General features: G+C 38.8%; 2 protein-coding genes across 2 annotated transcripts; one reads left to right on the plus strand and one right to left on the minus strand.

The window, feature by feature from the left end:
• The first annotated feature begins 1,896 nt into the window (after nt 1-1,896).
• Nucleotides 1,897-9,423, plus strand: RBP4 (retinol binding protein 4). The gene is made up of 6 exons (XM_035330358.1): nt 1,897-2,044; nt 2,211-2,346; nt 2,965-3,101; nt 3,263-3,369; nt 4,732-4,944; nt 9,138-9,423. The coding sequence occupies exons 2-6, from the start codon at nt 2,218-2,220 to the stop codon at nt 9,149-9,151; spliced, it is 600 nt and encodes a 199-aa protein (XP_035186249.1). The 5' UTR covers nt 1,897-2,044; nt 2,211-2,217; the 3' UTR covers nt 9,152-9,423.
• Nucleotides 9,424-10,271: 848 nt separating this feature from the next.
• Nucleotides 10,272-15,709, minus strand: FFAR4 (free fatty acid receptor 4). Its single transcript, XM_035330359.1, has 3 exons — nt 14,995-15,709; nt 14,439-14,567; nt 10,272-10,783 (listed from the first exon to the last, which is right to left on the minus strand). Exons 1-3 carry the CDS (start codon nt 15,520-15,522, stop codon nt 10,376-10,378), a joined length of 1,065 nt encoding a protein of 354 aa, XP_035186250.1. The 5' UTR covers nt 15,523-15,709; the 3' UTR covers nt 10,272-10,375.
• Between the last annotated feature and the right edge of the window lie 9,651 nt (nt 15,710-25,360).

Here is a 25,360-nt window from a genome sequence, read left to right on the forward strand (position 1 = left end):
AAAATCTCTGCCATAGATTTTTCATGGATAATTATGTTATCAACAAAACTTTTTAGGAATAGTTTTGATCCTGAAAGGACCTCTCTGGGAATATATATCTGTATACAGATTTTTGAAGAGGACAAAAGTAAGATAAATAATAATGTTTCACAAACTGGCAGAGAATAAAGAGAGAATTGTTTTCTTTGGTATTAAAGACAGAAGAGACTTAAAGTTTATAAATAAAGCCATAATATTTCAGTCATGTGAGACTGAACGAAGAAAATCCATGTTGATTTTGATCTTCTAAATATGATGAATTCATATATTAATACTAGTGTGTGTTTTGTAAAATTTGTGTAAAGATCTGTATACATAACTGGCATCATCATTGCCAGATACTGGAGCGAGGTTTTAAAAGTCACTAGCAGGATATAGATTTCTGTTGCTCCTCAGTCTGTGTGGAAATTAGCAAACTTGAAATCTCATTTAAAAAATGGAAATCCTGGCTTTTTGAAAGACTACTGTTGGAAGTTTTAAGACAATTAATATTCACTGAATTTTTCTGGTTACCTGTGTTAAATAGTTTTTTTACCCCTCCCCCCCCAAAAAAAAAAAAAAAAAAAGTTAAACAGTTTAACATTAAATATAATATGAAGTGTCTGATGATATCCAGGGAATCAAAGGCTTCCGAACAGACTTTAACAGCCCAGAGCATTTTATGTTTGAGAAAATGAACAAAAACTTTGTACTCTCTATGCAAAAAGGTTCCAATGCAAAGCAGAAAAGAAAGAATAACATATAAACCCAGCAGCCTGTGCCACTGTGTGCATTATGTATGAAAAAGATTGTAAAGGGCAGCAACAGTAAAAAGTTTAATTTTTTTTTTAGTATATGAAAAGAACAGAAGGGTGAAACATTTCTGGGAAACTGCTGAATAAACTGTTTTACTTCTGTACATCCACTATTGAAATATTTGTATGCTTCATCAATATCTCCATATTTGAATTACATTTTTATTTAATTCTGAACATAATGAACACAAACCCTTCAACTAACAGGCTTCTGCCTTTATTCTTTCAAAAACTGGGAGGTGAAATAAGTAGGTGAATGAGTTCTCTTGGTAACGATCATTCCTACCCTACTCTGATTACTTATCTAGAAAATAATTAACAGGTTTTCTCTAATGCTTCCTAAAGATGTTGAAACTATAGAACAAATATTGACTGACAGGCAGCAAAACTTGCCTGGACAGGAGAAAACAATAATGGTTTATATAACTGAAAACAGTTTGCCAAAAGCAAAATAGAAATTCTGTAAGCTCTGATTTATAATTGATGCCAAAAGGACACGATGAGGTATGTACATGCTCTCAGGTATTTGCAGGACCACACAAATGTGTTCTTCTGCTTTTTTGTTGTTTTGCAGGACCTCAGGTCCTTCTCATGAGAGGTAGTTCCGGAGCCATCCTTTGGGATGCAGGAGGGAACGTGTAGTGAGGAACTGAAGAGGCTTTCAAAGATGGTAGCAGAAACTTGTATGATGTTTGCTACTGTTTACTGGGGGAAGAGAAGAAAGGAATCTGGGGAGGAGGTGGAGGAAACAAACCTGCACCTTGTAACTGGCACATTGGGCAAGAAGTACTTTGGACTGCAGTGTGTAAAATGGCAGAGAAGGTGGAGGTGGCTGGCTCCAGTGCTGTGAAAAGATGGGGTGCCTCTCCTTCCCGTTGTTCTGCCCACACACGTGCACACCCCTTCCCCCCAGGGTGAGCTCTGCCTTTGGGTTAGGAAAACCAGAGAGGCATTCGATCCTAGCACCCGCTTGGTTACAGGTAAAGGTCAAAGACCACCTAAGCCCATAGGTATTATGCAAGGGGCCATTGTGAAGAGGCCCCAGACTTCAGCATGCATCAGTCCGCCTCCCTACTCCCCCTCCAACTCTGGCTTTGTTCCTCAGGGGATTGCGAAAGCCCCAGGACTACATAAAGCATTCCCTCTCTGGGTGGTCTGGCCACTGCCCCCAACACACAGATCTTGAGAGGCTGCAGGGACTGGCACTGACTGTAAGGGACCCTGCTGTGGTGGGCTGGAGGGAACTGGGCACCTTGCCTGCATCAGGGAAAACTGCACAATACCCTGGGGACATGTCAGGGCAGCCCTCCTCTCTTCCCCAGGTGTCTGACTGAGCCCATTTCTGATGCTGTTCTTTGTCTCTTGCTGTTGCTGCAGGGGTAAGATGGCCTACACCAGGAGAGCTCTGCCCTGTCTGCTGCTGCTGGCACTCACCTTCCTGGGCAGCAGCATGGCAGAGCGGGACTGCCGGGTGAGCAGCTTCAAAGTCAAGGAGAACTTCGACAAGAACAGGGTAAAACTTATTTCTCTTCTGGATCTGTGATGTCTTGCCTAGCTGACCTACAACATCTGGCATTGTGTGGTCACATTTTTACTCAAAGTCAGACTGCAATACTGAGAAACAGCAGAAGTGTGTGATGTTGCCCACACCTCCACAGTGATGGATCCTGATGCAACCAATACAGGAATATTGCAGAAATGTAGGTTAAGCAGGCTGCTCTCAAACTATACGGTCTAAATGGAAAAGGAGTGTAGTGACTCCATTGCTTTTATGAAAAATGCCTGGTATTTTCAGGCAACATTACAAAGGAAAAACATATTTATATGTGGATGTCAAGATCTGCCAGTTGTTATCCTACTCCCACCGAATTTTCTGTTCTCAATACAGCAGAACTGTAAATACAAAAAACAAACAAACAAACAAATTTAAAAAGTCAATTCTTTCTTTTGCCTGCACTAGGACATGCTAGATGTTAGAAGACCTAAATTTGTTTTTTAGGTACAACTTTAAGGCATGGTGTCAAAGATCTTCATGACCATCCCTCTGTCACCCTACCCTAATTTGTAATGTCTGTTTGTAATGTTTTCCATATTTCTAGGGCTAACTGAAGCCTTTCTCATTTCCTTGCAGTACAGCGGCACCTGGTATGCCATGGCAAAAAAAGACCCTGAGGGGCTGTTCCTGCAGGACAACGTGGTAGCCCAGTTTACTGTAGATGAAAATGGACAGATGAGTGCCACCGCAAAGGGCAGAGTCAGACTCTTCAAGTAAGTTTTTTGCAGTCTTCCTTTTGTTCCATTCCACTAAGTTTCTCCTTTGCTTGCCTGTGCTCCAATCCCTGTCCTTCTATCCCTGTGGTAGTCACACAGTCTCACCAAATCTGTGCTGTTAGGTTTGAATGTGATGTTTTCTTTCCCCCTGACTGCAGTAACTGGGATGTCTGTGCTGATATGATTGGCTCTTTCACTGACACTGAGGATCCTGCCAAGTTCAAGATGAAGTACTGGGGAGTTGCCTCTTTTCTGCAGAAAGGAAGTGAGTACTTAGCTATAGAAGATGCAGAACTAATTGGGAGCCTAGTTATGTTGATTGTCCATGCTTGGGAAGAAAAAAAGTAGTGCTGAATTTCTTAAACACTTAAAACATGTAATAATTATAATATAGCAAGGCCTTAACGTGAACAAGGTAATCGCTACTTTCTGGATGGGACTGCTGTCTGGTTTTGTTTAAAAAACTGAAGACCAGACTTCTGTATATCTTTGTGTTTCTTTTGTTTGTTACCAAGCAATATAATATAAGGTCGCTGTTCAGAAGAAATAAAGTATTTTAATTATTGTTTTAATTCAGAACTCAGTTATTGGATTCCTCTATTCTCTGCAAAAATCTAACATCAGACTTGGTCCAGCAGCGAAGAGAATTTTGCAACTATTCTTTTGCTTAATCTGTTATCTACAAATGTAGGGATTTATCTGTCCTAAGAAACAAGTATGATCCTGTATATATAGATATATATATTCATATTTTCCTTTCCTGTCATTTCTCACACCCTATGCAAAATTAGTGTATTGAGCCAAGTAGACATTCAGTCACTTGTAGCTCAAGACATTTCCATGGATTGTTTCCAAGAAAAGCAGGTAGAATTTGGAAGTGATTGAAACTCCATTATCTCGAAAAGTACAGTTAGAAATAATGCTTTGGATGCCAATTTCTCTTGAATTGTTGCTGAATCTCCTCACAGCATGCTGATGAATCAAGTTTTCATGGATACTGCAGATTACTTGCTGACCTGGAGCTCTATCTTCCTAAAAACTGTGGTCCCCATCCACAGGAGAGACAAGGAAGATAACTGAATTCAACTGGCATTAATCTTTTTCCTCAAAAATATGATTTAAGTAGCACTCCTGGAAAGAAAATAGTGATGACTTTTGAGTAATCTGGCATGACTGGCATGACCAAGAGCTTTTTTTTTTTTTAAAAAAAAATAAAAATAAAAATAAAAATCTATTTCTGACTGTACCCTTTGTTTGGTTAAAATAAGAAAATCTTCTTAGAGTTCACAGTAACTCCTCTAATACGTAGTTCTATTTTTGTGTTTGGTGCCATATTTTGTAATGATTTTCAGGCATAGATTTACAAGATGTTTACTAGCACTTCCTCATGCTGCTCTTGTTCTATGCCCATGTTAGAGGAGAAGCAGTGGTGCCAAGCTTTCTTCTTCCCTCCATCACTGCCCCTAATATATATGCTTATTTTTTAAAAAAAGTTATTGTATTAACGTTGTATTAACTCTATAGAGTTATGACTGTGATCTTTATAGATCTGTAGATCTCTATTGATTTATTAGATTTTACTTGTGTCTCTGTAACTCCTTTGCTTCTTTGCTATGGTTTCTTCCAGATGATGATCACTGGGTAGTGGACACAGATTATGATACATATGCTCTTCATTATTCCTGCCGCCAGCTAAATGAAGATGGCACTTGTGCTGATAGCTATTCTTTTGTGTTCTCCCGGGACCCCAAGGGATTGCCTCCAGAGGCACAGAAAATTGTCAGACAAAGGCAGATAGACCTCTGCTTGGACAGAAAATACAGAGTTATCGTTCATAATGGTAAGAATATTTTTTTAACAATTTTATTTCAGGATTTACTGAGAAAAGCACTTGAAGTCTGTTGTTCATTAAACAGCAAATGCATGAAGTGGCTGTAATATTTTCTTTTGAAAACTGGAGCTTGTAGTAAGTTCACTTCAACTTTTACTTCTCTTATCTGAAGCAGAGCTAAGGTGTATAGCTTTTTATGTGGTGTATCGCATCAGCTGAAACAATAATTAGAGGAAGTTGTAAAACAATTAAATCAATGTAGTATGAGTAAACATAGTAAGGATAAACTTCATTGTTGCTGTAAAGAGAAATTCTCTCTCTTTAATCAGAATTATTTCCCTTCCTTAAAAATGTTGGTGAAAGAAATAGAATGTGTTTTCAAAAAATTATTTGAAAATTATTCACAAAAGGCTTTTAAGGGAAATCAGATTTTTTGGAATGGATACAGATGCAGACTTTTTGTCAGCAGAGGGTGTCCATTTCTAACAGGTCCTCATGCTAACCATTTCACAAAGGGTTATGAAAGAGGGACATATCCCTCATGCTAGAGGTGTGACCCTATCTTGAGTTATATAATCAAGTGGAACTTGCAACACAGAAAGGGATACAGATCAGTTCACTTCTGCTCAGCTCCTCTATGGCTTATCTTTGCGTCCTACTTTTGGGTCTGAAAAACTGCAGAGAAGCTGTGGGGCTACATTTGCAATGTGCACATTTCCAACACAACAGAAGTGTTCAAGAGGTGGGGACGGGGAGAAAGACTCAAGTTGGTTTTTGTCCATCCAGAAAATTATGCCAGTAGCGTGCAGCACAGAAAGTTCAAAAATATATTAGAAAAGGCCAAGTGACTACTTACGCTAGTTTAATCAGTGATCTGGAAGAAAACATAGTATATTTACTCATAAAGATTACACATGGAGTGGGAAATAGTAAGTTATGAAGAAGACAGATCAGAATATTTAGGGCAAAGAAAATAGCAGGTTTTCCCCCACTTCTATCTTTGCATTCTGGAAAACAAGATATTTACAGAATACTTGACTGGTGAATCAGTGGAATGTGAACCCCCAATTCAATGCTATGGCCCAAAGAGTTAGTGTGATTCTTGAGTGCATAAATCAGGGGTGTCAAAGATGAATTTACAGACTCATATTAGACTACTGTACTTGGCATAGGTCCACTCAATATGTCTTGTGTAACTGGGAAGGGTACTGAGGATGAATTAGAAATTTTAAAGAAAAGCAGAGAAAATGATTGAGTTTGCAAAATGTGTCCCCTAGTGAGTATTTCAAAAAACTTGATAGTTTTCTCATCAGGAGAGGTTGAAGACTGACCTGAGCAAAGTCTATGCTTGCCCACACAAGCAGTGAGAATTGGATAGTAAAGGACTTGCAAACATTGGAATAATAAAATAAAACAGATGGAACTTTAAACTGGACACATTCAGAGCAGAAATAAATAGCCATTTGTTTAACTCCAAAGTTCATTAACCTTTGGAACTATTTATCAAGAGCTGTTCCATGGTCTTCATCACTGAAATCTGTTTATCAAGATAAAAGGCTTTTCTAAACAACATGTTGGAATAAACTAGGATTGACTGAAGGAACTTTGGTGTACTATAAAGAAAGTCAGAAAAGATGAGCAGTCAGGTCTTGTGTCTTTATTACCTGTTCATCTGATCTATAAGCAGAGAGTAAATATATAGCCATGTTGTAAAGTAAGTTTCCTGATAACAGGGTGCCTGAAAGATCTGCTAAGGAGGGTGGTGGCCAGTATACTCATTAGTGACATGGAAAAAGTGCCTGACAGCAATAAAAATTTTTAAAAAAAAATATTGAATGAGAATTTGGAGGCAACATAACAGTATTTAAAGTGGGTTTAAGAGAAATCACAGATGCAAATGAAATTGGCTTTTGATTAGTATTTGGTAATAAAGCTTCACAGGAAAAATTTTAGCCACTCATGCTGTTCAGTTCTGACTTGTGTGTATAGGAAAGACATCTGTATGATGCAGCAGACAACATAATTAAAATTCTGCTTCATTTGCTGCAGCAATCAGAAAGTTAATGTTGTGTTTGATTGCATGAAGTGTACAATAGAAAATAAACAATGCTATTATATACATTGATGATACTTTCTTGTTTTGAATGCCACACTCACTGCTCTTCAAATGAAGTATGGCAAAAATTAAAATTTCTGAAGATGAGAAAACAAAACAATGAGATTATTAGAGATGTTAGGGAGGTTTTTGCTTTAAATCTAAGATAAAGTGTAGATATACAGCTGTTGTGCTTTAACTGTGAGAGGTGTGTGTTATGATGGTTCCTTGCATTTCTGTCAAACCACAGAAAGTTTTTTTACTGTCCAACTATAAAATCAGGACATTGGGCGAGTCTCAGTACTAGTCTGATTCAGCACTGTAGAATCTGTGTTTCCATTATTTCTAAGATGTATGAGGCTCACAAGGCAATAAATGAGTTGTCAATCCTTGCAAGGAAGTATAAACCAAAAAAAGAAAAAATGAGTTTATTAATTTATTCATAATCTGTGCTATATCTTTTTATATATCTCAGAACTTTCATAGAATAGAATGCTTGTATTTTTCACAGAATATAGATCCAATAGGGTAATTTAAAAATAAAAGCTCAGAATGTTTTTTGAAAGTTAAGCCCCAAATATTCTTTTACTTTCCTGACCTTAATTTAAAACTTGATGTTGTTGCCTCCATTTTTTTACAGAAATATCAAATTTACCAAGTTCCACTGAGTACTGTTCTCTTGTCTCCTACCCACATTTATATTATTCAGATGTTAGGTGTTGAATGCTGTGTCTGATAAAACCATTTGAGTCCAATACTGTTTGCAAATGAAAAATGGTAGTCTGGTCTCTAATGTTGTCTGGAGCATTTGTAAATGACACTTAGAGCAAGCAATTTGCATTCTTCCATTACTGTGATCAAGACCTGTAATTACCATTTTGTTAGTTGATTCTGAATTATCTGGTACCATTAAGCTGAGTTCCTGAATATCAAATACATTTGGAAATGGGGGAATGACTGCAAGCTAAATGGACAAAAGATTATTAAAAGCTTTATATTAGAAACTCACAAAGATCACTTAATTCCTCATGAAATTAAGCATAAGCCTTGCTACTTTAGTTTTAATTCTGCTATTAAGAGCTGCAGAATTATTAGCAAAAAGAGCCAGCTTCAATTATCTGCACCAGCCTGCATTCAGCTGTTACTGTGGTAAAATTCTGATTGAAGTTAATAGATCCTGCAAGAATAGGCGTGTATCTGTTTCTGATTGTGCATACTCTGACTATGTCTTGAAGCTAAATATTTTTTCTGTTGATTTATTCGTAACTTTTTAAATTTATACTGTACTAAATTCACCCCCAAAGATTAAGAGATGTACAAACCTTACCTTGATGGAATATATATATATATATATATACATTTGTTCTTGGTATACTGTCTCTTTTAGGCAAAAGAGAAACGTAGGATTTTTTGTTGTTGTTATAACTGATCTTGCATTTCTGGTGGTAGCTTCCTTCCAAATATACATCCAGCTGTGCTGCATGCACTGATACATTCTCTCAGAGTACATGTACTCTGAGAGTTGCTTTTAATTTATGCAACGTGTGAGTGGATATCACAGTGTGGCTACTTTTAGAGCAAGCTTTTAGAGCTTGATATTAGTAGAATTTAAAACTAAATCTGCAGTTTAGCATTTATTAGAAGTAAAAATTCTGAATTAAAGAGCAGTATTTTCAGCTAAAGAGTAGTAAATTCAACTAACTTACTATTGCCATTAGAAGTTTAGGAGGTCAGGAGATTCTAATTTTGTTGAAAGACATACTTAAACTAGTAATTTTTATATTGAAAATAATTTGAAGCTTGTTTAAGTACATAAATAACACTTCTACCAGTAATCTATTCAATGCCTTGCTTGTGAAAGTATTAAAATGCTCAGGACAGGTGCAACAGATTGGATGAATTCCTGTTTTGAGTTGAAAATTCCTTGGGGTTATAAAGTGCAGAGCTAAATATTGGCACATCATTACAAGCAACAGACTACTGGACTTAAAACATATTAAAAGAAATTAAATATGTATTCATTTTAAGTTTGGTGCAAGTGTGTATATTTTAGTTTTGTCCAATGTGGATGAAGAACTAAATTTTGTTTTTTTTGTGTGTGTTACAGGATTTTGCTCTTAAGGAGATCCAAATGTATGGAAGTAAACCATGTGACAGCACCATGGATGTAAAGTTAATACGTTAATCAGGTGCTCTTTTGAAAAGCCTTTAGATGGTTTCATTTAGATTTTGAATATATTTATCTGAGCTGCATAGCTCATCTTGTTAATAAACCAATGAAACATTTTAATAAACTTGAATTACAGGGGATGCAAATTGTCTGTATGCACATCTGTACATATGTAGACATTGGTTTTTATTAATAAACCATTATCATAATGCACTATTTTAAATTGCTGACAGATGACAATAATTAAGAATTTAATCTTTTTTGTTATCGGTTTCAATTTCTGACTAATGGTGTTTTAATTGGAATATACATATAGGTGTGTATTTGCTTTCTAAAACTTACTTTCAAGTATGATGTCATTTTTTTCTAGGAAATACTGGAAATCTTTTCCAATAGCATTTTAGAAAGGAGGAAGGAATTTCAATGACTGTATATATCACTGCTTAATTTTATGACTTCTGAAGACACCAAAAAAGCATCTTTTTTAAAGAAATAATTTAAACATAACAAGTAAACATTTATTTATTCTTTACTTATAAATTAACAGGCATTACGTCCATATTTTTAATTTGAGATGGAACCAAAACAGTCATTCATGTGGTGACAACACATTTATCATCTCATCTGCCCAAACCTTTATTCAGGTAGTCAGTTTTCTAACTGTATAATCAAGTGTCCTTTTTTTGCTAATTTACAAGAGCAGATACTCTCTGTGGATGTGCATTTTCACATGAAAGTTGATCTCACTCAGTAGAAAATACAGATTAAAAATGGAACAGGTCTACTCTTGATATAGATTCATTATAACTTCATTAACGTTAATAACATTTATGTCAACAGAAAATGTACTCCCATAGAATTTAATTCTCCTGCTAAGTACTTCAACTATTTTACACTCAGCAAATTCACTGCCTTGTTTCAATTTCTTCCAGTATAAATTCAATCCATTGGATTAAATTGCGCAATCTTACTGAGGCAAAGCATTGAATTCAATGGAATTTTTACCTTCTGGAATTAAAATACAGATTTAGCCCCCCTCCCCCTTTCTTTTTGTTGTTGTTGTTGTTTTGGTTTTGCCTCTTCCAGCATGTAATACTATAGTATAATGACCTATTCAAACTGGGATAGTATAGCCATTAACATCCAAAGTGTGTCACTGTTCAGCCTTTAAGTAATTATCTGGTAATGTAAGACAAATTAGGTTGTTCACGTTTACTTCTTTTTGCAGTGGTTTCTGTACCAGCCCCATTCCCTATATGGTTCCCTGTAAAACAGAGAAGAATTTCCTGACATTTACGTCTGAAATGGGCAACATTATACAAAACCGGGTTGACAGCAGAGTTGACAAAAGTGAATAGCACTATCCAAAAGAAAACTGATGGTAAAATATTTAAATCTTGCTTGTAGTTCTGGACTAAAATTAAAAAAATAATGATTATAATTGGGCTCCACATGATGAAGAATGAGATCATCAGCACAATGAGGGCTCGGAATAGTTTGTAGTCCTGCTGGGAAACACGAATCTGATGATTATGTGAGTAAGCCAAACCAGCATTTAAACTTTTTCTTGATGCTTTTGTAATCTGCAGTAAAAGAGAATAAAGTAGATTTCACTGAAACTTATAAATATTCTTAACACATTTTTACAGTTGCAAAAGCAAGTCTCTGCGCATGTTTCTGTTTTGAAAAGTGACTACTAAAAAGGCATTGGAGAATACCACGTTTACTTTTTGTTAATGGTTTCATTTCAAACATTTTCACTTTACTACCAAGGTTTTTCTTCCTCTCAGCTGTGAGCTCACCTCAGTATTAATGAAACTGGTTGTTCTCTGCATGGCTCTCCTGAAGCCATAAATACTATTCAGCATAAAATAGGGCCTTAATTACTCATGAAATCCCATTAACTTCAAATTACGACTTCATTTTCTCTATCTAAATAATCCCATTGATTTTTCCACAAATGCAAACTGGAACATAGCTAACAATCCTGTTGATGCACAAGAACGAACACAATCCAATTCTCTTATGGCCATGCTGGTATTATAAGGTAGGTATTAGAGGGAGCATGAATTTATTATAGTAACTAAATCATGGTAGGTTATAATTTTGAATGGGATTTCAGGTTTTGTGCAAACTCTTAGTTTTTCAGTCAGTAATCAGAATCACTTTCTATGAATTAATCTGAAATCTTACAGATCCTTTCATCACTATTAAAATCTCTGTGTCTTGTAAAATTACTGTCTGATGTAATAAACCAGAGGATGGCTAGTTTGGGAATCTGCTATTCATGGGTGTGTATCATCTGTTATTAGATATAATATTGAATCCTAAGGCCTTGCAGAAAACTTTAAATCTTGAACTCTACTCACAATGTCTTCATTATAGTTTGCACAGAACATTTAAAGTCTGTTAGATTTATATATGTGATGCAAAGTAAAAAAAAAAAAAAAAAAATTGGAAAAAAAAAAGCTAAATAATCAAGATGCCATTTTATCGCATGCATGGTTATTTTCAAAAGCTTCAGTCAATCTGGTATTTAAGTAGGAAAGTCAAAAGCATAAGATTCTTTCTGCTATTTTTATGTGTGGCATTTTCCTTTACCAATAACTAAGAGAAGGGTAACACTAGTATGAGTAATACTTGATAGTTTCCTGGTTCAGGTAAAGATGGAAATGGTTATAGACATTGAGTAACTTGTTCTTCTTTCTGCAGTTTTCTGAGTCTGTCACAGAGATTGATGTCCTAGAATAAGTATTCCATAAGAACCTAGACATCTACCAACAATATCAATAGCCGCTTCCCTGATTTAAAAGGGGCAGAGAATCCTGATATTTTCAATATGTAAAGCTATTCCAGCTTGATCATCTCCTGCTGTACCTTCTTGACATCCAGAAATCAGGCTAACGCTGAAGGATTCAAGAGTTGTTCCGAGAGCACACATAACCCACCTCAGTAAGAATATGCATTGCATAAAATACAAAGAACTAATGCGCACTTCAAATATAAGTGTGCAGGATTTAAAGCATTTGTCCAGAAAGTAGGAAAAACAAGCTCTGTACCCTCCTCTGCTTCCAGTTTTCAAAGCAATGTCTACAGAATGTCCTCAGCCAGCAGGCTTTGTATCTCCCATAAAAGTACCCTCCATTTTTCCTGTTGGAACTGCACAGTCTAGAACTAAGAATAAAAGAATCACCAGGACTGCAGTAAGACACAACTGCATCTTAATGAAATGCTCAGCTGAAATGGGGTGATAGTGACATGTTTTGGATCTTTTCCTGGTGTGCCCAGCATAAGGAATCTAGACACATACAGTGGGAATTTGGACTACACTCTGAGGACAAGTAATTTAAAGGTCATGTATATACAAGTAAGTACCATTTCTTGCCTCTTATCTAAATTCATATGGGTTGGGCCTTGCCTGAGGGGGGAACACTGCAAAAACAAGTAACTCCATTAACTAAACATGCCTTCTAATCTGTCATTTTTGCCAGTGTTCTGGGAAGTGTTCTATAAAAATAATGTTCCATTTCAGATTAAATTGAGCTACATTTGTAGAGTATATTTCTTATTTCTTATTAACTTAAAGCATCATCCTCATAGATGCTGTGTTAAATGAATACACTAATGCTTTGAACTGCTTCCATTAATACTTAGAATTGTACCCAGTGAGTACTGGCACTGTGGAGTGTTCTGAAAAAGTTAGAGTGAATCTGTTCTTGGGAATGACTCAAGGATAAAGATATACTCCATCTGAGTTCTGGGTGCTTCCTGGAGAGCTGTGTGAGAAAGAACCAATTACAACATATGGGAATCTGCTATAGGCCTTATTCCTTTTTCAGTTCAGGAGAAGTGGTAACACAACTCAGCGTCTGTGTTATCAAGCTGGAAAAGAAATGTGAGCATAGCAGCAAAGGGTTGTTTTGTAATCCACTATTCTGAACGCTTTTTGGGGATTCTAGATCCATATGTGCCACTGTGTTTTCCAAATCTACCTATAATAATGTGGAGTCTGCAAGGACAAGCAGAACACCATTCCTGTCCTGCTCTCTGAGCAAGGACTGTGGCATTCCTCGGCCTGCAGTTTCTTGCAATTTTTTCAAAGGGCTTGGACTCCCCACTGAGTTACTGTATGCTCTTCACCAACAGGTAGTATGAGGTTGCAAAAGGCAAGTATTTTACTTCACTAGAAGAGGTTTACCTAATGCATTTACCTCAAGATTGTAACAAGGTTAGAGTGTAGAGAAACTTAGCACTGATGACTGACAATGAGCTTGAGTCCGATCAATAGCAGTCCATGCAAAGCCTAGGTCCCAGGTTCAAGTACACCTACATATATCTCCGGTTCATGTACCCACAGCCTCTGGTGCTAACCATTTTACCAATTAATTCCCTGCTCAATAATTGGTATATTTTGAGGTTCCTTTCCAAAGCTTTTACTTTTCCTTAGTAAAATATTACGAGAAATTTAATTAGCCCATACAGGAATCAAGAATCTTTCCAGGACAGTTGCTAAAATCATACATTCCTGTACTTAGTTTGAAGTTTTCTAGCTCTTTTCTCACACTGTTTTTGGAAGAGGAGGGGTTATAAAATCAGATTTTTTAAATGAATTTAGGTGTCTAGTACCATGCTTGCTAGGATACAGACTTTGGTGCCTGTATTTCAACATCTACTCAGAAAGAATGTGGATGTGGTGTTCGGATTACACTCTGTCTGCAAAGTCAGAAGTTGTGGAGGAATAAATGTGTTCTAATAAAATCTGTGAACTACAAATTCATGCAGAAAGCAGAAAAATCAGTAGATTTAAAAGGGAAAGGGCTGTTGTTTCCAATCCTGCCTTTCTTTGCTTTCCTACAACTCCCTTGCAAGTCTGTGGGGTCTAAGCTAAAGAAATGCAACATCTAGTTTTCAGTTATTTCAGATGCTTAGGTCTGCATGCATTGAGGAGATTGAGAGTCTTTAAATATGCATAACACATAATTGGAGAAGGGTATTAAATACTGTATATAAATGATGACAAATTTTGTGTTAGGCTTCTGGTAATGTGCTGTTCAAGCATGTCTTTAGTTGAAACGTACAGGCTTACATGTTGACGTGTCTCAGTTTATATCACACACTTTTCTACCAGAGCTAATAATGTCTATACTCTTTAAGTGTGTTCGTATACAATGATGATATGTTGATGCCTTGTGAATGACTGTTTACTTCTCCTACTTGTATAACAAAATAGAAAAGTACCTGCAAGATTTTGGAGTAACTGATGACAATGACTAATCCCGGTATTAAAAAGACAACAATGGCATAGGTCACATCCCAAAGTATTTCTCCTGCAGTGCTGGGCCAAACCAAGGTGCAAATCTGAACCTCCTGTTTGCAAAGAATAAAGAAGAAAATTAACGTTGTTATTTTTACCACAACGTTGTCCTTATCTCCCCCTATGCCTATGGGGAAAATGGCTGCAGACTAAACTGAACCTGTGAAAACTTTCATGAATCACTTTATGTTTTTAAAAGCCCACACGTGTACAGATAGGTAAGTTGTCCTCAATCTAGTCACTGCCATCAATTCTGGATAGTATGCTAACGGCAACTTGTACACACTAACGTGTGCCGGAACGGGGATTTTCGACCTACGGAAGAGAGAGGAGTAGCCTGACCCCTGCCGAGCCCCATTTCAGGACGGGCCGGGGGCCGGCTGCTGCCCGCCTCACTGCCCGCTGCCGCCCGCTCCCCGGCGCCGCTCGCCCCCCGGTGGCGGAGGAGAGAGCCTGGAGCCTTCCCCCGCTTGCCCCTACCTCGCCTGCGGCGGCGGGCAGCCGCACCACGGTGAAGAAGCAGCAGAGCGGCAGGGTGACGGCGGCGGCGAAGCCCCAGACGAGGAGGGCGGCGGCCAGCACCTTGCGGCGGCGGCAGGCGGCGTGGCGCAGCCGGGCGATGCTGACGACGCGCTCCAGGCTGACGGCCGACAGGGAGAGGATGATGACGGTGCCGCTGAGGGTCATCACGTAGAAAAGCATGTGGCAGATGACGTCGCCCAGCACCCAGGACTCGGTCCAGCGCACGACGCCGATGAAGGGGATGGCGGTGATGAAGAGCAGGTCGGCGCAGAAGAGGTTGAGGACCAGGCAGTTGGCGACGCACAGTCGGTGCCGCCGCCAGGCCAGCAGGCAGATGCCCCAGACGTTGCCCAGCAAGGCCAGCAGGAAGATGGAGCCCAGCGCCACCGACTCACCGACACGCAGGGCCGTCACGTTGCGGCCCCTGAAGTCCGAGAAGAAGGGGAAGTAGGTCCTGTGGCCCCCCGCGGCCCCGGCCCCGGGCATGAGGGCAGCCGGTGGGCATGAGCGAGCTAGGGGAAGGGCTGCGCTCCCAGCCGCCCTGGCGGCACCCGGGGTGCCCTCCTGACATGGGTTGGGGGGCTGGCCGCCATCCCCCTCCTCGCCTTCCTCCTGGTCGTGCTGCTGAGGGCTTGACCGTGCCAGCCGTGTGGTTTATGGCCCTTGAGTGGAACAAGGAAGTGGGAGGGTAAACACAGTGCAGCTCACACAAAGGCGAGGCTGGTGCGTGTGGGGAGGCAGAGAGGGGCTGGGCACGAGTGGGGCCACCCAACACCTCCCTGGGAGGGCATGTGGCAGAGCAGTGGCACCTCCGTGCCAACGGGACTGGGCCTGGCCACATCCTTCAGGGTGGTCCTGGTCTGTCCCACTCTCCAGAGGTGCTCCCCGCTCTCCCTGGGATGCCAGTGACCTGGGGAGGCCTCCCAGGCTGCGCCATGATGCTCCCCTCCACTGGGAGCACCTGTGGTAAAGCACAGGGTAAAGCAAAAGCTCCAGAAAGGGCTTTCAAGGAGGAATGGCTCCAAGAGCTCTTCTAGGGGCCAGGATAACAAGTGCTGTTCTAAGGTAAAAAAGAGGGATTTATCCATTGCCTCAGGTCTTGCTAATGGTTTTTGGAGACAGCGGTCCTGTGCGTTGCATGTGCTGACAGTGGTTCACTGTGGGGAGGAGATATTACAATACTGTTTTGGGGAGCCTTGTACTAGTTTGATCCAGAGTCCTACCTTTCTGTGCTACGAGTTCTTGAGGAAGAAGCCTCGTTAATCAAGACGTGTAGGAAATACTGTCTTTTTTTCAGGACATTAATTTCTGAGTGTTTGCTCAAACTGTAAAGGAGGCTTTCCTGCTTACGCTCTTCATTCCAGATGATTTAGAAATGGACGGGGAATGAAACGTATAAATCATCACAAACAAGCAGATAATGCCTCATAAAAGAAGATAAAATGTTTTCAGAAAGTGTGTAAACAGTTGTATAACTTCAGACAGCTCTGGATGAATTAGTTTGATTCAGTGCCAATGTAGGTGCTTGAGGTTTCTGTTAGAGGCTTTGCCATATGGAGCTACTCCTTTTGATTTTCTTATCTACTGTATTCTAGATGAGAGTTATTCTGTACTGGTATATCAGCAGGGCTTCGTAAGCGGGCATTGTTTTTGCAGTATTCTGGATGTGACCCCTGAAATGAACCTGTTATGTAATGGCATTAGCAGGGATTCCAGAAACTTGGTCATTCTAGGAGATGATCATGTAATGAGGACTGACAAGAGCGAGATTTTTACTGGACCACTTCCCACGTCTTTGCCAGTGCAGAATTTACATTTCATTTAATTAGCATGTTTTCTCTTGAGCTAGAGTGGCTCAAACTCTCTATTCTGTCTCATCAGAGTTTGCAGAGCCACTTAAGCAGGTAGATGAGATGCTCCTACACCTTCCTGCTTATTTTTATTTGACTGTATCAGATGTGGGCAGATTGGCTAGTAAGTGGGTGGCTGCTGTGAACAATGACCTCAAAAGAAGACAATGGGAAAATTTGGAAAGATGAATTTTTGGCAGCCAGCAACACAAGTGACTGGCAAGTGTCTCAAAACACATTCCGTATCATTTTCTAGGAGAAAAAACTGCACCTATATTGCAGAAGGTTCAGCAAAGCTTGCCATATCCAGGCACAATTTATACTGACTGTCCCATGGACTGATTCTGTAAAATGCATAGCAAATCTTGAAATACAGCAAATACCTTCCTGGTGCCACAATCACTCAGGCTTGGAACTTGATACAAGCTGACAAAGTAGCCCCAAAGTTGTGGGCAAGTAGCAGTAGCAGTGATGAGGTCAGATCTGAATAGAAGCTGGGATGTGGAAAAGGGCAATTGTCAGAGGTCTGGCTGTGCCTGTGCAAGAACTAATAAGGCATTAACAGGACCTGTAGAGGGTAGCTGACCACTGGTAGCACAGATCAATGCAAATCGTGTTATGAATAAAATCTTTATGATCTTAGGCATAAGTGAAAATTGAAGTTGGAAACTGATACTATCAATTCAGGGTAAAGTAAACACAATGGAAACTGATTGCGGGAAAGAAATAGGGAAACATACAAAGCAGAGTTATCAAAGAAGTACATTCAGTCAGGGAGGAAAGAAATGCTGTGGAGGAGCAGAAGATCTGAAAATGTGGAAGTATTGGGATAGGTCTTTGATCTTCTTTAGAAAGGGTCACCATTACCTTTGGTCTTAGGTGTGAATTAGAACCTTATTTACTTGATATAAACCCGTTATTTGCTCAGGAGTACCAAAGCAAAGTGCTGCTTTCAATATGCTGTCAGAGCTTCAGGCTGGCCTGTGTACAGAATATTGTACATGGAGACTGCAGAGGTGTGAAGAAACAAGCACATTTCAGTGGGGCTTTATCAAATGAATTGGAGCTCCTTGCTGGTAAAAACCAGTCTGATTATTCATGGGTTTAATGGATCCATTTACCTAAAAAAATAGTTTTCTTTTCCCTCCCATGAAGTAGAAAAGCTGCATTTGCTGTTGGATAGCTGCAATCATAGCAACCATCACATCATGAAAGCTGAGGAAGGGAGGAACCATAACCTCAATATAGCACTCTTGCATTACTGTAATAGGTGGATGCTGTGTGCAGTGTATAGTCCACATACGCTTATGCAAAGGAAGTGATTAACCAAATGCTTGGAAACCAGTTACAATTGCTTAACCTATATCATTTGTTCAACCTACGTGCTCTTGTACTTTCAGAAGTGATGCAACACAGAGTCAACTCAGATTTCACAGTTCTAGCCTAAATGGAATTTATGAGGCCCTCTGTGGAGCTAGTTAGCCAGCCTAAGGGGAAAAATATCTAGTTTCTTTTTTTGTGCTTTTTGTCCTGAATAAAAGCCCAAGTCTTTGCCTTCTCTATGGCAAATAAAGGTTCTGTTACCTGATATCATAAGCCAGGCTCTGTTTTTCAGATTGTTCCCCTGACAACCATGAGCTATCAGGACAGATGGGGATAGTTCAGCTTATTTATTTCTTGGGCATAAGAAAGACATCTCAGAGAGACCTCCTGGGCTAGGTGATGCTGGGAGGTGGGCATTCTTGTTCCACTTGGACATGACCTTGGAAAGCTTTTTGCCTTATTTACGTATGCTCTTGCCTGTAGATTGTTGTGTAGGTCTTTGGGCAATATTTCCCTGCACCTGTGTCACAATGAGTAAATAGTACTCACTTTTGTAACAGGTGCGTTGTATATTTACTGTTTGCTAAGCAATATAAGTTCACTGTGTTAGAAATGTTGACTCTGTCATCACAAAAGAGGTTCCGAGCTGGCAGGTGACTCAAGCTGTGTCTATATAATAAGGATTTTAGCACAAGTTGCAACACAGATTAGCTTTCTATTTTCATCTTTTTTTTTTTTTCACTTACCATACTTGTAGCTGTTCTTCCTCTAGATACTATTAATAATGCACTTGAAAGCAGTTATGCCATTGTCATATTTGTTTCAAGTACAAATCTATTTTTATTTATTTTGTGTTTTTACGGCGTTTTCTAACTGCTCGTGCACAGTATGCTTTCATTATCAATGAGCTGAAAATGAGCTGAAGCATTTACACCAATGTCTAAGGGATTATTTTAAACTTGTCATGCAAATTTAAATGCATCTGTTTGTCTTTATATAGTAGCAAGCTCACCCACTCCAGTGTCCACAGAAAATACCAGATCTCATTGGATCTGTGTGATTATGTCAAGAACTAGTCCCAGTTTCTTCAGGGGAGTCTTGTTTTCCTGTGCTCAGTATCCATCACCAGCAGGCTGGGTTGTGTGCCAGTGGTGCTGTAGATTCAAGCTGCTGCAGCAGAATTACTGGCCAATGCCTCAAACTAAAGCAAAGTCACCAATAACATGCTCTGTGGATGTGCTTAACCAAAACAGCTCGGTCAGATTTTTGTCATCAACACCTCCCCCCACCCCACCACAGCTTTCTGTTACTAATTTTCAGGTGTGCATAATGTTACTTACATACCTGCTGATGAACTTTGATGCAGGGCCATCAAAGCAAATACCATGTTGTTCCTCTGAAGGATTTACAAACAAAACTTGTCACCAACCTGTCTTGCTCATGAAATGTACTTGGACCTTGTCTGAGTATGTCTGTCCACTGGGATGCACACAGTGCGGAGGTCACAGACATCGTCATCTTCCTTTGTATTCCAGGCCCAATGATCAGAGAATGCTCTTAGTTATGGTTTGGCTTGCTTTATTTCCCTTACATCTCATCTTAGAAGAGTAACTTGTTGAGAGCAGCAGTGATCCTTCAGGTCAAATTCAGGATAAAAGATTTGCCTCTGAAAGTCAGGCATTTTGGAAATAAGGGCTACAGGGTGCTTCTCTGCAACAAAGAAAAACTGTCTTTACTGGAAGACAGGGTTTGTACTCAGCTAGCATTAAACCATGACTAGAGAAAGAAAAATTAAAAAAATATTGCAACACCAATAAGAAAAACTACAGCTAACTCTAAGATATGATGTAAAACCCTCTAACTTCCCAAGCATAACACTAAATCATATTATTTCCCACACTGTTCATGTTTTTCATTATCAGTGGCTGTTTGGGAGTCTGGTTACATTATAATTTAATATGAAATGATTAAAGAGATGTGACTTACAGCTTCTCATAAACCATGTCCAGAATGCGTGGATACCTAAATGATATGTGTAGTTTTCTGTCTAGTTAAATGAGATAATGCTAACCAGATCATACTTGTTACATTGATAAAATTTGTGCTCTCGTGGATGCAGTCTGCGTATACACCACTTTTGAGTAGATCAGGGAAATTAAACCTGGCTGCACTTCTGTCAAGAAGCAAACTGGATGTCATTATGATAAGGTCCCAGACTTGTTTATTACAGGATATTCTGAGGCACTTTGTCTTGCTCACTCATCTTGAGAATACTTATTCAGTATAAAACACGTAGGCAGCAATTACACGGAGACCTAAGAAGTGAATGTAGGTCCCTGCCTACTGGTGGGGAGCTCTGTTGCAGTTTGGAAGGGGGACTGGGTGCAATAGCAGGCCTCGCTTCATGGGTATCTGACATGGACAATGTCCACTTTTTTGCAAGAAAAGACTCATTTTTCTTGGGCAATCAATGCTAGAAGGAAATTTACATCTGTGAATCCTTAGCACTACCTCCTTTTTGCACACTCAACCTTTCCCAAGGATGGTTTCTTGCTTCCTTGGGTAGCTCCTCTCAGTACATGGCTTCCTGATTTGTGTTGTTGGGCAACCTGTGGGCTGAATCCCAAACTCCCATCTTGGAGCTTTGGAAGTTTTAAAGCGACAGAGTGAGGAAGAGCCAGACACCACAGAGTGAGGAAGAGCCAGACACCATAACTCTGCTTATTAAAATGATGTGGGAATGAGGCGCTTCCCAGCACTAGGGAATGCAGTGGCATCAAGTTGCACCAGCGGAGTTCAGATGTGCGAGTGCAATTACTGATTTAAAATGGCTTTGCCTGCTCAGACTAGAAGTTTATACAGACATGGTAATGCCAATATTTTTTCCAGTTGAGAAACAAGGTGAAGTTAAATTGTTAAAATGACTTGTGGTGCAGTAGCTAGTAATTTCATATGTTGTGAAATAACATGGAGAGTCAGTGCAGAAAGGCCAACCATTATGTTAACTGCTTCCTTTTTGAAGGTTACAGTCTGTTGTTTTACAGGCCTATGTGTATAATCAGACTTAGGGCTTCAGGGGACTTTGAGAAAACATCAGGCCAATGCCAATGACCTAAGGCAGTCACCTGTCAGGAATGGTTTAGATTGTTTTATCTAACTGTCCTCGTAAATCTCCAGTGGTGGAGGTTGTACAGCCTCCATAAGCACCATGTATCACTGCTCATCTATTCCAACCACCAGAAACTTTTTCCTTAGGTTGGAATTTCCCCTGTTCCAATTCTAAGCTTGTTATTCTTCTCACTGAACATAGGAAGACTTTATTTTTTCCTCTGTATGAAATGTCATTTCTCATGACAGCATGCATTCTTTGTAGAACACATAACCCCAATTCTTTGATGATTTTGATCAGAAATCTGAAAGACTTATTACATTCTTATTAGCCTAAACTGTTCTTGAAGTACAGTGCTCAAAATTTACAGTATTTCAGCTAAAACACTCAACAGTATTGACTAGAAATGCAATATTATGTGTAAAATATGTAAGAGTCTATTTATTCATGACGTTGTAAAACTTATCCCACAATTATGCAAGTGGGATATTGAGTCATGCTCAGTTTCTGTTTACTGTGATCCCAAGAAACTTTCCTTTAAAGCTGATAAACTGTCATACTACATATTTTGCTTTTGGGCAGTTGATTATTCCTACCTGTAATACTTACTGTACTCATCCTATTTAGTTCATTGGTCTTGACAAATTGAAAATTAATGCTGTCCTCTAACGAGTTCTTTGTTCCTACCTTGGATTTTATGTGTACCCTATTCCAGAAGCATGTGCATCATCTGCGGAAATACTAAATAGTTCTGGAATCAAATAGACTACCATGGAATTGCCTAATACATTGTCCTTACTTATTCATGTCTTGTTTTCACAGAAGCTTAAGAGGATGTTTAAGGGGAAGAGAAATCCCTTGAGAGCTACTGACACATGGGAACCATGTCTGGCTGTCAAAGCTTGAGATGATTAGAAGGTTCCGTAGAGGCATCCCCTATCCTTACACAAGGCATCCACTTGAGGCTGCTTGTCAGAGACACTGTGTTCTGACCACGTCAGTCAGTCTGAAGACTGACTTTAGCTGCACTTAACGTTCTTGTGACTATGATTTATTGATACTTAATTAGGTAACACAGCTTTTCAGCCACTTGTGCCATCCACAGTATAGGCTTCAGGAAATAATTGTATTTCCCTGCATTTTTAAGAAACTGGCATTTGAAACAGAAGGTCCATGTTAGTACCTCTTTTGCTTTTTTCCTGATCCATAGCACTTGTTCAGTAAGGAAACAGAGGATACATGACGAGATTTGTAGTGCCAGCTCTATGATAGTCTTTTTTTCTCCCTGTTAGTTTGATATGGTCTAAAATTCCTTGACTTCTTTTCTTCTTCCTTTTTTTTGTCATCATGCTTTTCTGTATTTCCCTCCTAGTCTTTTAAAATCCTGCCTACTCCAGAATCCACAAACATCATAGCATACAACATCATAGCTGCATGGATGACTTCAGGGATGTTCTGCACTGTCATTCCGTGGTAATGTGCTTTGCCTGGATGGGTGCCTTCACAGAACCTCACACTGACAATGTTTCTGTGTTTTTAACACCCAGAGACTTTCAACAGGATCATCCTTACATTCCCTTACTGCAGGGAATAGATCCACTTGGCTACTTGATTCTGTCATATTTTTCCAAATTAGAGAAAGGAAAAGATTTAGAACTGCTGTAAGTAGTATTCTGAGTTGTGTAGTCCCAAACTATGTAACATTTCTTGTACTACAATATAGTGTTAATCTCTTATTGTATATTTTTGTATGATAATTGATTATATTTAAGATAAAACCATAGCCACAACTGTCACTGTAATCTTCACAGCTCAATCACATTACAAGAGGTGAAAACTAGATTGATTAGCAGATTAAAACTCCTGTACTGCCACCTTTTCCTTACTTGTAATCTCTCACCTACATCTGCTTTGGTCTATAGATATCATGAGAGCAATATTTCCCCTAATTGCTTTGAAGACACTGTACCGTTTACATTAGTGTTATCTGCAGAGCAGTGATGAACAGTTGTCTCTAAATATTTGTGCTGTTCAGCACGATGCTTTTACAACGTAACAGGCACTATGGCTTCCCTGCCACTTTTTATTTGTGTAGTTGAAGTGGTTTATTATATAGTTTGCCTAAACATCAGTAGAACAGTCATAGGCAAATAACTATGTGAAAGATTTTTTATCAAAATCAAGAGTAAGAGATAAAGTTGCACAAGCAATTAAACGATGAGGAGTTGGTAGAATGGTTCAATATAACTTGATTAACTTAATGTAAGAAAAAAGAACAGAGCCATCTTTCAGTTGCTGTTACTTCACAAGTTGTCCTCATGTTAAAAGTCAGTTGTTATATGTGGTATGGCTCTTTCCAACCACACCACATTGCATCAAAACCTCTTAATTTGCTTGCCACTTACAAAGAACGCTGGATGTGAAAGCCAGGATTTATTACTATGCTGGTATTGGTGAACCCGTGTATTAATCCAAAAGCTTCCCTAGACCAGCATCTTCAAATGAGGCAGACTTCAGAGAATTTTTGCTGGGTTGAACTGTAACTGTGTTGAAATTCAGTTACTTGAAAGGGACATAACTCTGAATAGACTACTGAAATTGAAAATACAAAGTGCATGAAATAACAGCATTTTTTTTATTACTTCCTGTTGTACAAAGAAATTCACAGCTAAGTTCATAGCACTAAGATGAGCATTAGGCACAAACCTTTTATCTTAGATACAATCAGAGAGGAGCAGCAGACCTTTCCTTTGTCCATTTACTTTTAAGACTAAAATTTACTTTTAATCCTAAACTCCTTCATTTCTAAAGAGTCAAAAAAAGAGGCAGTGATATGACCCACACGCTTTATGAAAGAGTTGGACTTCCATTCTGTAGTTGGTTGTAATCCTGTAAGTGATGACATATTTGTGGCTGTGCCTTCAAAGTAGGACTTTTGACACTCAAGATTGTCATTTTACTAGTTTTCAACACACACAATGTTGATAATGCATAAATTTATCAGTACATTTTTTGTGCCTAGTTACATCTAAACATGTTGAGAGATTGCAAAAGAGGTGTCGGAATAAACAAAATATGTTAAAGGTTATTAATTCATCAACTTTATCTGAATCTACTCACTTTAATATTCAACAACTGACCACCTAATGAGGTGCAGAGTTTCAGTCCTCCTCTACAGTACCAGCTTCTAATGAGCAAGTGTTTTAGGCTAATTTAAGAAAGCCTCAGAATTACTTCAGAGAAGACTGCTGACCTGTAGCAGGCAAACTTATTTCATCTATAATACATAAAAGATCAGAATTTCTTCTTACAGAAACCATGCTGACTATACAACTGAGAATAGAATACTAGCTGATTAATGTGCTGTTAAAAGACAACTTAAAACTTCCAAAAGTAGTTTAATAAGAGATTAAAGTCAAAGGCTGGAATGAAAAGTGTAGTTATTATCCTGCATTTAAAAGCTATTTAGAAGAACATGAAATTAAGGGAATTTCCATCATAGCAAGACCTTACAATTCCAAAGCGTAATTTACTTCACTTGATAGTTCATCACATCTTCCCTAAATCGCAGCAGCAGGTTTTCTGGCCAAATTGTCAAAGACAAAGATTAGCCTGAGAGACAGTAAAATTGAAAAGTGGCAATACAATCTCTGTCTCAAACACTGGCTTTATCAACAACATAATTCAGTATCATGATAGTAACTGAAAGAAAAAAAAAAAAAAAACTTTGAAAACACCCTTATATGTAAAAGTAGGATTTAACCATTAAAGAGTAGAGAGAATGTTATGGGTTAGAGGCACAAAATTTTACAGTAAATTGTAATGGAAAAAACTGACACCAGGTAGCCATTCAATTCAATATACCAGAAAAAGCTATACCTTGGAGTCTGGCTGAGTGTAGGTAATTTCCTGGCCTCAGCAAGCCATAAAGTTGTAAAAGCAGCAAACACCTTAGCTAGTGTGCTTTCTTAAGAATTCTTCACTTTAATCATTCTCATGAAAGGAGTACTTGCTGAACTTTACTAGAGGTACAAGGAAGAAA

Source organism: Oxyura jamaicensis, chromosome 6 (genome assembly GCF_011077185.1).
Source record: "Oxyura jamaicensis isolate SHBP4307 breed ruddy duck chromosome 6, BPBGC_Ojam_1.0, whole genome shotgun sequence".
In the NCBI taxonomy this organism is placed as follows: domain Eukaryota; kingdom Metazoa; phylum Chordata; class Aves; order Anseriformes; family Anatidae; genus Oxyura; species Oxyura jamaicensis.